The sequence below is a fragment of the Mobula hypostoma genome, chromosome 4 (genome assembly GCF_963921235.1).
Source record: "Mobula hypostoma chromosome 4, sMobHyp1.1, whole genome shotgun sequence".
In the NCBI taxonomy this organism is placed as follows: domain Eukaryota; kingdom Metazoa; phylum Chordata; class Chondrichthyes; order Myliobatiformes; family Myliobatidae; genus Mobula; species Mobula hypostoma.
The window spans coordinates 198,847,321-198,863,028 of record NC_086100.1 but is presented as its reverse complement, the minus strand read 5'-3'; the positions used below and the strand labels follow the sequence as shown (position 1 = coordinate 198,863,028).

At 50.2% G+C, this 15,708-nt stretch overlaps 1 protein-coding gene across 1 annotated transcript; it reads left to right on the top strand.

Annotated features, from left to right (window-relative positions):
• Window positions 1-10,279: 10,279 nt before the first annotated feature.
• On the top strand, window positions 10,280-15,089 carry neff2 (neuronal intermediate filament family member 2). Its single transcript, XM_063047186.1, has 4 exons — window positions 10,280-10,858; window positions 11,292-11,805; window positions 13,974-14,098; window positions 14,777-15,089. The coding sequence occupies exons 1-4, from the start codon at window positions 10,365-10,367 to the stop codon at window positions 14,835-14,837; spliced, it is 1,194 nt and encodes a 397-aa protein (XP_062903256.1). The 5' UTR covers window positions 10,280-10,364; the 3' UTR covers window positions 14,838-15,089.
• Window positions 15,090-15,708: the final 619 nt, after the last annotated feature.

The window sequence follows — 15,708 nt, the reverse complement described above, 5'->3', positions numbered from 1 at the left end:
GAGTTAGTAAAGAAAATAAAAAGCAAAAGGGCCCATTTTAAGGAAGAAGTCTATTGCGCATCGTTCGAGCTCTCTGTCCGTTGATTTGTTCCCGTCGACCTCCGAGCGTCACCGGCCCTCGGACCCTCGCCCCTCAGTCCACTCCGTCCGGGGGTCTTCCGACTCTCTCCATTCGCGTCCTCTCTCTCCATCACTCCCCGACGAAAGACCGCGAAAATCTCTCTTCCAGACTCACAAGAAAGAACCATATTTCTCCCATTGGATAGACCCACACGCCAAAGCCCCGTTATCTCTCGTCATAACCCAAACATTGCTGCTACATTAGCAGTGAAACATTACATAGAAGCCATTACATTAGCTTTAGCAGTGAAACCTTACAGCGTGTTACACTCTCCCCCCACCACATTTAGTCATGCCCTCATGGTGTTGAGACAATTCGCCAACCCTTCCTGTAGAACAGCGGTCCCCAACAACCGGGCCGCAGAGAATTTGCTACCGGGCCGTGAGGAAGTGATATGATTTGGCGATATGAGTCAGCTGCACCTTTCCTCATCCCCTGTCACGCCCACTGTTGAGCTTGAACGCACACAAGGTCATTACCCGCGCGTCATCCATGTCAGCGCGGGAAGGAGATCAACTCCTCGAGCTTGCAAATGACGGCGGGCTGAAAAGTATGTTTGACATAACATCTCTGCCGGCATTCTGGATCAAGGTCAAGGCTAAATATCCTGAGATAGCTACGAAAGCACTGAAAACGTTGCTTCCATTTCCAACATATCTCTGTGATGAATGCGACGAAAACTAAATTGGGGAATAGACTGGACATAAGGAACCCCCTTCGAGTATCGCTGTCTCCCATCACCCCTCGATAGGACCGTCTTGTTGCAGGAAAACAAGCCCAGGGCTCCCACTGATTCAGTGATATTGGTGTGTTGCAATGATTTTATATGTTCATACGGAGAAAATATGTGTTTAATATCCAAACATTACTTAAAATGTTATGATGCTATTGACTGATAAGTGACTTATATAACCATATAACAATTACAGCACGGGAATAGGCAATCTCGGCCCTTCTAGTCCATGCCGAAAGCTAGTCTCACCTAGTCCCACCGACCTGCGCTCAGCCCATAACCCCCCATTCCTTTCCTGTCCATATACCTATCCAATTTTTCTTTAAGTAATATCGAACCTGCCTCTACCACTTCTACTGGAAGTTCTTTCAACACTTACTTCAAGCTCCCCTGTCCTCCCCTGATGATTGACTTATCACTATATTCATGCGAGGAAAATATGCGCTGCGTGTTTAATATTAAATTCGTTAGATAAACCCTTTTAGAAACGAAATTGAGTATATTAGCCCTTTATTACCAATATTCCGGTCGTGATTAACACCTGCCCCACCCCCGCGAACAGAATCGCCAAAAAAGATCTGCAGAGAATACTATCAGCAGGTACACGCATGCGCACTGGTGCCCGCGCAAGACTTCATGGTCATTGTAGTCTTTCTCGGGGTAAGCACAACTTTTTTTTGCCTGCTACTCTTGTCCGTTGGCAACCCTACCCCCCCCCCCCCCCGGGATCAGCCAGTCCGCAAGAACATTGTCACTATTAAACCGGTCCGCAGCGCAAAAAAGGTTGGGGACCCCCTGCTGTAGAACACAAATCCAAATCCAGGTGTAAAAGGCAGTGACATAGCTCCCCAACACAGTAGGGGTCACTCTCCGTTCCCCTGGGGCTACGTAGGCCAGCCTATCTGGGGGTCTCCTAATTCTCTGAGATCTCCACACCCCCTCATCTAATTCAATGGGAGAAGGGCCGGGAGTCTCTTCCTCAATCAATGGGGAGTTAGCGAAAGGCAGCATATACCACAGAACCCGAGGAACGAGGGCAGAGCGCTCACAGTCTGGGGCCTTGGCGGAGTGGTAACCGCCTCTATCTTCGCTGTCAACTTCCCCCATTTTTCATATAGTTTTTCCTTGGCTTGTCTCACAGGAACACTGGACATTACCGTCACCAGGAACAGGTGCGCCAGGGGCATCCCCCGCGAGGTCTTCCGGAGCGAAAACAGAGGGCTTCGCCCTCAGATACTCCGGGAAAGTTGGAGGTTCCCATCACTCTCGCTACTTCCCCGGGCCGTACCACCATTGGCTTCAACTGGGTGAACCATACAGTCTCTCGTTTAAATTCGGTATCGGGACCAATGCAGCCACGCACTTGCTCAAAAGCAGCTCGAAACACCAGATGCACAGACAATATCCCCAGAAAATTCTCCCCAACCTTCTCCTTGCAGACTCCCATAAGCCTCCTTAGAAACGATAGAACTCTGTCTTTGAAGTCTCCGCCCCCAACTGCAGGAAATTCAACTTGTGACTCGGCCCGCTCGGCTACCTTCTATTCCTCCCTGACAGTATGGACAGACCATGGCCCCGCCTCAGCTGGGGCACCGATAGACGCTGGCCGTCCCACCGCCGTTACGTCAGCCCTAGTCTGAACTAAAACAAGGTCTGAGCCCGCCATTTTATCAAATCTCCGCGCTACAATTTCAACTTTAACCGTACTCAAAAATCGAATTAACACCCCACTCAACACGCACGCATTAGTCACCGGTAACCCCACGGAGGTGCACCACCGCTCCACCTCAGAAGCATCCATACCAGCACAGATTTAAACACACAACCCACTGGCTCACCTGAGGACTGGGAGAAATTCAGAGTTCAGCAGAGGAGGACAAAGGGCTTAATTAGGAAGGGGAAAAAAGATTATGAGAGAAAACTGGCAGAGAACATAAAAACGGACTGTAAAAGCTTTTATAGATATGTAAAAAGGAAAAGACTGATAAAGACAAATGTAGGTCCCCTGCAGACAGAAACAGGTGAATTGATTATGGGGAGCAAGGACATGGCAGACCAATTGAATAATTACTTTGGTTCTGTCTTCACTAAGGAGGACATAAATAATCTTCCAGAAATAGTAGGGGACAGAGGGTCCAGTGAGATGGAGGAACTGAGTGAAATACATGTTAGCAGGGAAGTGGTGTTAGGTAAATTGAAGGGATTGAAGGCAGATAAATCCCCAGGGCCAGATGGTCTGCATCCTAGAGTGCTTAAGGAAGTAGCCCAAGAAATAGTGGATGCATTAGTGATAATTTTTCAAAACTCGTTAGATTCTGGACTAGTTCCTGAGGATTGGAGGGTGGCTAATGTAACCCCACTTTTTAAAAAAGGAGGGAGAGAGAAACCGGGGAATTATAGGCCGGTTAGCCTAACGTCGGTGGTGGGGAAACTGCTGGAGTCAGTTGTCAAGGATGTGATAACAGCACATTTGGAAAGCGGTGAAATGATCGGACAAAGTCAGCATGGATTTGTGAAAGGAAAATTATGTCTGACGAATCTCATAGAATTTTTTGAGGATGTAACTAGTAGAGTGGATAGGGGAGAACCAGTGGATGTGGTATATTTGGATTTTCAAAAGGCTTTTGACAAGGTCCCACACAGGAGATTAGTGTGCAAACTTAAAGCACACGGTATTGGGGGTAAGGTATTGGTGTGGGTGGAGAATTGGTTAGCAGACAGGAAGCAAAGAGTGGGAATAAACGGGACCTTTTCAGAATGGCAGGCGGTGACTAGTGGGGTACCGCAAGGCTCAGTGCTGGGACCCCAGTTGTTTACAATATATATTAATGACTTGGATGAGGGAATTAAGTGCAGCATCTCCAAGTTTGCGGATGACACGAAGCTGGGTGGCAGTGTTAGCAGTGAGGAGGATGCTAAGAGGATGCAGGGTGACTTGGATAGGTTGGGTGAGTGGGCAAATTCATGGCAGATGCAATTTAATGTGGATAAATGTGAAGTTATCCACTTTGGTGGCAAAAATAGGAAAACAGATTATTATCTGAATGGTGGCCGATTAGGAAAAGGGGAGGTGCAACGAGACCTGGGTGTCATTATACACCAGTCATTGAAAGTGGGCATGCAGGTACAGCAGGCGGTGAAAAAGGTGAACGGTATGCTGGCATTTATAGCGAGAGGATTCGAGTACAGGAGCAGGGAGGTACTACTGCAGTTGTACAAGGCCTTGGTGAGACCACACCTGGAGTATTGTGTGCAGTTTTGGTCCCCTAATCTGAGGAAAGACATCTTTGCCATAGAGGGAGTACAAAGAAGGTTCACCAGATTGATTCCTGGGATGGCAGGTCTTTCATATGAAGAAAGACTGGATGAACTGGGCTTGTACTCGTTGGAATTTAGAAGATTGAGGGGGGGTCTGATTGAAACGTATAAGATCCTAAAGGGATTGGACAGGCTAGATGCGGGAAGATTGTTCCCGATGTTGGGGAGGTCCAGAACGAGGGGTCACAGTTTGAGGATAGAGGGGAAGCCTTTTAGGACCAAGATTAGGAAAAACTTCTTCACACAGAGAGTGGTGAATCTGTGGAATTCTCTGCCACAGCAAACTGTTGAGGCCAGTTCATTGGCTATGTTTAAGAGGAAGTTAGATATGGCCCTTGTGGCTACAGGGGTCAGGGGGTATGGAGGGAAGGCTGGGTTCTGAGTTGGATGATCAGCCATGATCATAATAAATGGCGGTGCAGGCTCGAAGGGCCGAATGGCCTACTCCTGCACCTATTTTCTATGTTTCTATGTTTCTATGTTTCTATTAATCTGGATAGAAGGTTAGTAAAGAAAATAAAAAGCAAAAGGGCCCATTTTAAGGAAAACGTCTATTGTGCATCGTTGGAGCTCACTGTTGGTTCATTTGTTCCCGTCGACCTCCGAGAGTCGCCGACCCTCGGACACTCGGACTTTTGAACCCTCGGACCCTCGCTCCTCAGTCCACTCCGTCCGGTGGTCCTCCGACTTTCTCCATTCACGTCCTCTCTCTCCATCGCTCCCCGACGAAAGACTGCAAAAATCTCTCTTCCAGACTCACGAGAAAGAACAACATTTCTCCCATTGGATAACATACATTCCAAAGCCCCCGTTATCTCTCGACACAACCCAAACATTGCTGCTACAGAGAATCCATTACATTAGCAGTGAAACATTACATAGAAGCCGTTATGTTAGCCTTAGCTGTGAAACCTTACAGCGTGTTACAGGATAGACCCACTCTCAAGGACTCTTCATTTCTTGTTCTCGATATTTATTGCGTAATTATTTTCTCTTTTGTTGTCTTTTGCACATTGGTTGTTTGTCCGTCCTGTTGGTCCGGTCTTTAATTGATTCTGTTATGATTCATGGATTTACTGTGTATGCCCTCAAGAAAATGAATCTCAGGGTTGTGTATGGTGACATATATGTACTTTTATAATAAATTTACTTTGAAATTTGATCTTATAACTGTGCGATTATTATACTTACTGATTTTTTTCTCAGATCAGACTGGTGAAACTTGAGGTATAGGCATAGACAAGCAGGTTTATTTCTCAAATGCTAGGAACTTTCGGACTATTCTAGCGGGGTTTCGTATTGTGGCTCTCTGAAGATTCACATAAATATTGCTGTGTAGCCCTAATAGTTTAATGCTATTGTGTTGTGACTTGGGGATGATACCAGTTGTAGATATTATAGTGACAATGTATACCCTGTTCATTTTCCATAGTCTTTCAATTTTCCCTTTTAATTCAGCATATTTCTGGAGTTTTTTCACTTATTGTTTTCTGTGTGTTATCTGTGTTTGGAATGGCTATATCTATTCAGTTCTATCTCTGACATTAAATGTACCTTTGAAACCTTTGAAATAAGTTGCCCTTGCTTGTTTATCCTGTATTATTATATCCAGATGGTTATTATAGATTGTCCTATCTGTAATAATCGATCAGTCATAATAGAATTTGTAGGACTCTGATTCTAAAACTGGATCAGGTTTGTATTTATAGTAAGGTGTGATTTCTTTTATGAGTTTGTATTTTAAAGCAAGATCTTGGTGAATGATGTTTGGCACTTGATTGTGCTTGTGTAAGTAATCAGATTGAGTTAAACTGCTACGGGATCCTGTAATGTGTTGGATTGTTTCTGGTTTTTCTTGGCATTTTCTACATTTATCATCTTTAATTTGTTGGTTCTTTTATATGTATTTTTGATTTATTTTGTGTTTACCACTTGGGCTTGTATTGGCACAAGGAACGCTTCTGTTTCTGTGAAGAGATCTCCAATTCTGAGCCATGTGTTCGACGCTTCCTTGTTGACATCTCGTCTGCTCAGACCATGGGGTTGTCTTCCATGGAGGGTCATACTCTTCCATTGGTTAACATTTTCTTCTATAGTGATAATTTCTTCATTTTTCTGTATTCCACTCCCATTTAAGTTTCGTGGTGTGTACTTCTTATCAGAATTGCATTTGCTCACGTGGAGTGCTGAATCCTGTTTTTGATGATGAAAATATATACTTAGAAATTTTATCTGACTGTTGTGTAAAATTTTAATGTCTGTATTTCCTCTGCCCCCTTGTGTCCTAGGTAGTGTTAATCTCAGTGCATTTGGGTGTACGCAATGTTTTCTGAAATGTTACTTTTCTTTGTAAATTTCCTGATATTATTATCACCATCATCTGACGCTCTGCGTCTGTGAGTAAGCTTTTCATTTCATCCGTGCACAGGCGGACTTGTGCCGACTTGGTGACTTTGACTTTGACTACTTTGACGCCTGCTGCCCCAGTCAATAAGGTTATTATCGATCTCCTTACTCAGCCCCTTCCCGCTGATCATCTTTCCCTGCATTACCTTAACAGAGAAAGAAAAAGAATCGATCCCTATCGACATACGTAAAATGCTGCAGGAACTCAGCAGGTCAAGCGGAATCTGTAGAGGTGAATAAAAGACAACATTTTGTGTGTGTTGCTTTGGATTTCCAGCAGCTGCAGAATCTCTTGTGTTTGTGATTTAAAGGGGACCCGAGGGGGAGGATTTTCGCCCAGAAGGTGGTCAGGATAGGGAGTGAGCTGCCAGAGGAAGTGATTGCGGCAGGTTCATTAACAGCATTTGAGAAATACCTGGACTGGAAAAGGGATTGAAAAGGGTTTCAAGGATGCAGAATAAACGTGGGGACTTTGGACTGACTGGCTTAGATGGGAATCTTGGTCGGTTTGGACTAGACGGGCCGAAGGGCCTGCTTCTGTACTGTGTGACTCTTTTCCGAATGAACCTCGGTGACTGAGACACAGCTTCCCCGGATAGAGAATTCACCCCTTCTGGCGAGGGAATTAATGAGGAGGTATTTCTTTAGCCAGAGGGTGCTGAATCTGTGGAATTAATTGCCACAGACGGCTGTGGCGGCCAAGTCATTGGGTATATTTAAAGCAGAAATTGATAGGTTATCGATTAGTCAGGATAGCAAAGATTACAAGAAGGCGGCAGAAGAATGGGGTTTAGGGGGATAATAAATCAGCCATGATGGAATGGTGGAGCAGACTCGATGGGCTGAATGGCCTAATTCTACTTCTTATCCTCATTTTACTCTTGATTGCCCCACCCCTGCGCAGTCAGATGGAGGCGAACAACCCTCCCGTGTCCCCTTGAGCAGTGATCATTTAGATCCCGCTAATTTCCCGCGACAGCGAGTAGAGGCCTGCTCCAATGAACCTGTGCTCCCACTCGAGGCATCACCCTGGCCAGCCGGCCACCACCGTAGGAAGGCCCCGCTCCTGTGCTGCACCGTTCTGTGTTCTGTGTCCCCGCTTCGGCAAGGGTTCTGCAATCTGTGTCAGGAGTCTTGTTTCCCTGCCCCCGATATTGTGTGTGTGTGTGTGCGGGAGGGTGGGGGGTGCACGGGGGAAAGAACAGGCAAACTGTACTGACCCAATTAAATGCTAGAATTTTCCCGAGGGGCCGATTGGCCTTTCCATGATCCAATGCAACATGAGTGGCTTGTTCCTGTTCCCGTGCTTCTATGGTCGATGGGCTGAATGTTCAGCTCCGAGCCGGGCACAGGAGGCAGCGACCAGCGCCCACTTTCTGTTCCAGAGTACGGAACAGTCCAGCACGGGAACAGGCCTTTCGGCCCACGGTGTCCGTGCCGACCGCGATAGCATCCTAACTAATCCCATCTGGCTGCACCCCCAGAGATGCTGCCAGCAGATTGAGCGTGCCTCCAGATTCCCCCTCTATCTTCTGTCTGAATGCCTCTTTTATGTCCTCACTGTGTCTGCCTCTATCACCACCGCTGGCAGCATATTACCGGCTCCCACCACCCTCTGTGTAAAACAATTTAGGCCACAAGATATAGGAGCAATTTAGGCTACTTGGCCCATCTAGAAACACTCATCGGTAAGAGATAACAGGAGATTCTGTCGAATCCAGAGCAACACGCACAAAATGCTGGAAGAAAACAGCAAGTCAGACAGGAAATAGTGTTGGATAGACTGTTGGGTCTGAAGGCTGATAAGTCCCCTGGACCTGATAGTCTACATCCCAGGGTAGTTAAGGCGGTGGCTTTAGAAATCGTGGACGCATTGGTAATCATTTTCCAATGTTCTATAGATTCAGGATCAGTTCCTGTGGATTGGAGAGTGGCTAATGTTGTCCCACTTTTCAAGAAAGGAGGGAGAGAGAAAACAGGGAATTATAGACCGGTTAGCCTGACGTCAGTGGTGGGAAAGATGCTGGAGTCAATTATAAAAGATGAAAATACGACACATCTGGATAGCAGTAACAGGATTGGTCTGAGTCAGCATGGATTCACGAAGGGGAAATCGTGTTTGACTAATCTTCTGGAATTTTTTGAGGATGTAACTATGAAAATAGACAAGGGAGAGCCAGTGGATGTAGTGTACCTGGACTTTCAGAAAGCCTTTGATAAAGTCCCACATAGGAGATTAGTGGGCAAAATTAGGGCACATGGTATTGGGGGCAGAGTACTGACATGGATTGAAAATTGGCTGGCTGACAGAAAACGAAGAGTAGCGATTAACGGGTCCCTTTCAGAATGGCAGGCGGTGACCAGTGGGGTACCGCAGGGTTCAGTGCTCGGACCACAGCTGTTTACAATATATATTAATGATTTAGATGAGGGAATTAAAAGTAACATTAGCAAATTTGCAGCTGACACAAAGCTGGGTGGCAGTGTGAAATGTGAGGAGGATGCTATGAGAATGCAGGGTGACTTGGACAGGCTGAGTGAGTGGGCAGAAGCATAGCAGATGCAGTTTAATGTGGATAAATGTGAGGTTATCTACTTTGGTGGCAAGAACAGGAAGGCAGATTATTATCTAAATGGAGTCGATTTAGGAAAAGGGGAAGTACAACGAGATCTAGGTGTTCTCGTACATCAGTCACTTAAAGTAAGTATGCAGGTACAGCAGGCAGTGAAGAAAGCTAATGGCATGCTGGCCTTCATAACAAGGGGAATTGAGTCTAAGAGCAAAGAGGTCCTTCTGCAGTTGTACAGGGCCCTGGTGAGACCACACCTGGAGTACTGTGTGCAGTTTTGGTCTCCAAATTTGAGGAAGGACATTCATGCTATTGAGGGAGTGCAGCGTAGGTTCACGAGGTTAATTCCCGGGATGGCGGGACTGTCATATGTCGAAAGACTGGAGCGACTGGGCTTGTATACACTGGAATTTAGAAGGATGAGAGGGGATCTGATTGAAACATATAAGATTATTAAGGGATTGGACACGCTAGAGGCAGGAAGCATGTTCCCCCTGATGGGGGAGTCCAGAACCAGAGGCCACAGTTTAAGAATTAGGGGTAGGCCATTTAGAACGGAGTTGAGGAAAAACTTTTTCACCCAGAGAGTGGTGGATATATGGAATGCTGTGCCCCAGAAGGCTGTGGAGGCCAAGCCTCTGGATGCTTTCAAGGAAGAGATGGATAGAGCTCTTAGAGATAGCGGAATCAAAGGTTATGGGGATAAGGCAGGAACTGGATACTGATTGTGGATGATCAGCCATGATCACAGTGAATGGCGGTGCTGGCTCGAAGGGCCGAATGGTCTACTCCTGCACCTATTGTCTATTGACAGCATCTACGGAGAAGAATAAACAGTCGACGTTTAGGGCCAAGACCCTTAACCTCTTGCGTTTAAGGTTAAAATCCTACCCCACGCCTCCACCACGATCCCGTTTGTTTTATTTTCCACACCCTCCCTCGTCACTTTTTTTTGCTGATATTTAATTGTGAACCACAGTGTCCAGAATGCGGACTTTCTTCTGATTGGTCGGTCGATGGATCAATAAGGAGCCTCTGCCCACTCTCGGAGGAGAAGCTCGAGAGAGGGCCCGCCTCCTCTGCCCCTCGCTCCATAAATAGGAGCACACGGGGCATTGCGCTGGTGCGGTGACTTTGGCGCAGTGCGGAGGGAGCGGGAAAGATCAGGAGGGACCCAGAAGGAGCAAGAGAGAACGAGGAGAAACCCGGAGACACGATGAGCGCCTACGACCCTTTCAGCCCCCTGCGGAAACCTTGGGAAGACCACCGCTATGGCCGCACCGCCAAGTCCAGCATCTCCTCCAGCCTGTACACCGTGCACCGCTCGAGCACCCCCAAGCGCTCAGTGCGCACTAGCTCGGTGTCCTCGCTGCCCGAGCTCGCCGAGCGGGTGGACCTGGCCCAGGTGAGCAGCCTGAACGCCGAGCTGCTGACTCTGCGCGCCCAGGAGCGGGAGCAGCTGATGGACCTCAACGACCGCTTCGCCACCTACATCGAGAAGGTGCACTTCCTGGAGCAGCAGAACAAGGTGCTGCTGGTGGAGCTGGAGGCGCTCCGCCAGAAACAGAGCGACCCGTCCCGCCTGCACCAGATCTACGAGGAGGAGATCCGGGGACTGAGGGCGCTGGTGGATGCCGAGAGCGCCGAGAAGGCCAGGATGGAAGCGGAAAGGGAGCGCCTCCGTGATGTCTACGGGCAGGCCAAGGAAAGGTAGAGAGTTCAGGGAAAACGCACAGAGCTGTTGTCGGGACTGGGGGGGGGGTGGTTGAATAAACTAGGACTTTATTACCTGGAGCGTTGGAGAATGAGGGGAGAATCGATTGACATGTACAAAATTATGTTGGGTACAGAGAGGGTAAATGCAAGCAGGCGTTTTGCACTGAGGATACACGAGACTAAAAATGGAGGTCATGGGTTTAGAGGGGAAATATTTAAGGGAAGCAGAGGGGGAACTAAACTCAGAGTGTTAAACGCGATGCCGTGGATTGCAATGTTTTAGCGATGTTTGGGTAGGTAGATGGATGCGAGATCTAAGGTCCGGGTGTGCGTCAATGGGACTATGCAGACTATTGCTTCGGCATGGACTAGATGGGTCGAAGAACCTGCTTGTGTGCTGTAGTGTTCTCTGACTCTCTGACTTTAGGTACGAGGAGGAGGTGAGGCTCCGCATGGAGGCCGAAGGCGAGCTGCAGAAGGCGCGGGAGAGCGCCGACAAGGTGCTCCTGGCCAACAGCGACTTGGAGGGCTCCATCAGCTCGCTGGTGGAGGAGATCGCTTTCCTAAAGAAGGTGCACGGCGAGGAAAGTGCCGAACTGGCGGCGCAGATCCAGGCGGCGCACCTGACCGTGGAGGTGGAGGTAGCCAAGCCCGACCTGTCGGTGGCCTTGCGGGAGATCCGCTGCCAATACGAGAAGCTGGCGCACAAGAACATGCAGGCGGCCGAGGACTGGTACCGCACCAAGTTCGCCACCGTTTCCGAGCTGGCGAGCCGCAACAGCCAAGCGGTGCGCTCCATCCGCGAGGAGACGGCCGAATACCACCGGCTGCTGCAGTCTCGCCGCTCCGAGATCGACGGGCTCCGCAGTGTCATCGACTCCCTGCAGAAACAGCTGGAGAGCCTGGAGGAGCGGCAAGCCAAGGAGGTTGGCAAGTACCAGGTGAGGGTGCAGCGTGATAAGGCGCTTGGTCCAAAAGCAGAGCTAAATAATAGACCGCAAGCCACGAGGGGCCACAAAGCCCGCGAGAACAGATACTAGACACAGGGTGAGTGAGAGCCTGGATCAGCTGGTTGAGCTGTCTGGTTAGATCAAGGACTGTGACTGAGAGCTGGGGTCAAATAGGCTGCAGGTCATGAGTCTGGAACGCCATTAGCTGGGCGGAGAGTGGCAAGTGCCTGCATGTGCGGGCTGGGAGTTGTCAGCGAGAGCTGGCCTGACCGGACCAAGTGAGGGCGCAGGTGGCAGTGCCAGATGAGAGGGCAGATGGGCAAGGACCCCGCGAGGGGAACTAATCCCAGGTAGAAGGGCAGATGCCAATACTACGTAGGCAAGAATCTGGTGAGGGGGCAAGGGGCAGTCCAGATGTGTCGGTCTAGATCGGATCCAGTCCCTGTGCCGGTAAACACTAGGCGCCAGGCAGGTGAGCAAGGGCCAGGCGCACCCTGACCTGGTAGGTAATCACCAGGCGGCAGCGTAATCTGGGCAAGGACCATGTGAGGGAAGCCAGTTGCTGAGACTAGGTGGGGGACGGAAGGAGGATGGGAGCGGTGGGTCCAGACGTCGGCGTGGATGTGGATGCCGGGAGAAGATAGTGGCAAGCATGAGGGGCTTCAGTGACGCGGGGAGGCAGGTAGAAGCAGGCGTTGTCTGCCCTGCAGCAGCGCGGCTTTAGGAGAAGGGTTAAGTGATCGACGAAGCCAAGAGGTTTGGTGCGCGGAGGAAGGTGGACAGACGCACGGGTCTGGGATGTTTCTCCGCAGCGCACTGAGGTGATGCAGACGCAGTGCGCAAAGGGGCGACAGAGCGGAAACACCGGTGCTTCTATCGGGAGGTGGGGGCATTTGAAGGTCAGTGGGAGGGTGCTGAAGTCGACAGTAACCGAATCAGGTTTACTCTTCTCACTGGCATATGTCGTGAAATCTGATGTTTCGTGGCGGCAGTACATTGCGGAACATAAAAAATACTGTAAGTTAAAACAAGAAATCTACGCGCTCTCGGGACTGGGAAGCTCCGCATTGCTCCCGGTGGCCCTGTGAGCGGGCAGGTTGTGTCTGGTGCAGAGCCGGTAGAAGGTAGGGGAGGGTGAGTGGTTAACCTGGGCATTGTTCGTGTTGCTGGGAGGAGGGAGGTGTATAAAGGGGTTAAAAAGCGGAGGATAGAAATGAGGCGTCATCAGGCATTTGTTGAAAAATACCCCCACCCACCCACCCCACCCCAACACTACCGCATTGCAGCAGGATGTTCAAAGGCACTGTCAGGGTGAAGGCCGAGAGGGGGCGGGGGTGGGGTGGGGAATTGTACTCAAATTATTCAGAACGAATACAGAATCACTTTCAGCCGTTTCTATATCTATCGATCAAATCGGTTGGAACCGGTTCCCGCTATATGTTTACCTGAGAGAGATCGATCGATAGATAGATCTGCATATATACACAATTTCAAGATTGTTTAATGTCATTTCCAGTACGTAAGTGTAAAGGAGAATGAAATAATTGTTACTCCGGATCCGATGCAGCACAAAAACACACACAATAAGATGGAGAACACAATAATAAAAGAACATAATTAATATAGATACGCAAGATAGCCGATATGCATGGATTGTATGTCTATAAAGCGGCGCTGGGCACAGGAGTGTCCGTACAGGACTTGACTGTGATCGGAAATGAGGAAGTATTGGTGGTGGGGGTGGGTTAGTGGGTGGAGCCTCACTGCTGGGGGGGGGGTGTGGAAGTAACTCTTTTTGAGTCTGGTGGTCCTGGCATGGATGCTACGGAGCCTCCTCCCTGACGGGGGGTGGGGGCAGACAGTCCATGGGCAGGGTGGGTGGGATCCTTCCTGATGTTACTGGCTCTTTTCCGGCACCTCTCTGTATCTGTGTCCTTGCCGGCGGGTCGGCCGGTGCCGGTGATGAGTCGGGAGCTTTGACCACCCGTTATACTGCAGCTTTCAGTTCCGTGCCCCGGTTGCGGGACAGAGATTGGACTCCGACCGCCTGGGTGGTGGGTAGGCGGGGCAGAGGGCTGTGGGGGCTGGCGGTATGGTGCGCCCCCCCCCCCGGGTCTCCCTGCGACAGCGCTGAGTGAAGGCTGTTGTGTTGCGCTCAGGACCGCATCAATGAACTGGAGAAGGAGATCCACGAGGCGAAGCAGGAGATGGCGCGGTACCTGAGGGAATACCAGGACCTGCTCAACGTCAAGATGGCTCTGGACATCGAGATCGCCGCCTACAGGTAGTGTCCGAGGGATGGAGGGGAGGCAGAGGCGTGCGGAGGGAGGGTGAGGGTGAATGGGTAAGAGGAGTGACAAGAAAGGGGGAGGGAGGCATAGAGGGGTGGAGTGAGGAAAGGGGAAGAGGAATGGCGGAGATGGGAGGGGGAGGAGAGGGAGTGTAAGGCAATGCAGAAAGGAGTGGAAGGGGAGGGACAGAAGAATGGAGTGAGGAAGAGGAGGAGAGGGTTTCAGGAGGAAGTGGAAGGTATAGGATAGGGGAGAGGACGGAGGGGAGTGAAATGTAGTGAGGGAGAGGGATGAAGGGAAGGGTAAGAAAGAGATGGAGAGGAGGGGAAAGAGGGTGTAGTTAAGGTGAGGAGAGAGACGGGAGAATGGTGGAGTGCAGGAGGGGGTTGAAAACGAGGAGGTGGATAGGTTCTTGATTAGTCAGGACGTCTAAGTTATGGGAAGAAGGCGGGGGGATGGGACTGAGAGGGATGGTAAATCAGACATGGAAAGGCAGAATCGATGGGCTGAATGGTTTTTTGGGAGTGATAGGGTGAAGGGGAGGAAGGGGGTCACGGCCGATATGAGAGACTGGGCGGGGGAGGGGGAGAGGCTTCCCTCTCGGGGAGTTTAGGAGACCAGACTCTGTCTGTCGTTCACCTTCTGCCCGTTTCTGTCTGTCTCCTCTTCAGGAAACTTCTGGAAGGCGAAGAGTTCCGGCTGAGTTTCTCGTCACTGCCGCCCTACAGTTAGACCGTGGAACCTGAGTAACCGTGCAGCCTCGTCCATCACATTCCTCCCCTCCTCTCCCGTCCACCCCACAGCCGCTGCTCAGCATCATCCATCCCGTGACCTGTAACCCGTGAACACGCGCGTTCACGCCCAGCGTGCGCGCATACTTACACGCGTAGGGGCGCAGTGGCATATCTGTGCAAGGTGCCCCCTCCCTTTGATCGCTCACCTACCCAGTAGACAGCCCGATGCGTGATAACGGGGGGCGGGGGGGGGGGGGGAGAGGGTTGAGGCCTTGGATCCGATCCCGAGGGGTTGGGGAACACCGGACCTGGACGTAGCCGCTCAGTCTACACACTCCCCTCTGTAAACTCACCCCCCCACACGCCTCCCAGCCTCCCGATAAAGAGATAGACATTCGCCTCGTACATCAAAACACACACTGAAATGCGTCGTTTGTCTCAACAACCAGCAGTCTGAGGATGTGAAGGGGGCAAGTACGTGCCCACAACTCATCAACCCTAACCCGTATGTTTTAGGAATGCGGGAGGGAACTGGAGCACCCGGAGGAAACCCCCGCGGTCACAGGGAGAACGTACGGAAACGTACAAACCCCACAAACAGCGGGCGGGAATTGAACCCGAGTCACCGGCGCTGTAAAGCACCGCACTAGCTGTTTGATATGTGAGCGTGCTGCACATCAGACCCAGAGTAGCTACTCTGTCCTCCTCCTACCCCTGATCTATGCACTCTGAACCCAGCCCAATGCCCTGACCTTTGATCCCTTACCCTTACGGCCTCCCTGACCCGCTGCCCTGGTCCCTATTCTGCCACTCCTCCCTTTCTGTCCCGTCAATGTGTGTCCACCCCCGTGACGGGGGGGGGGGGTGAT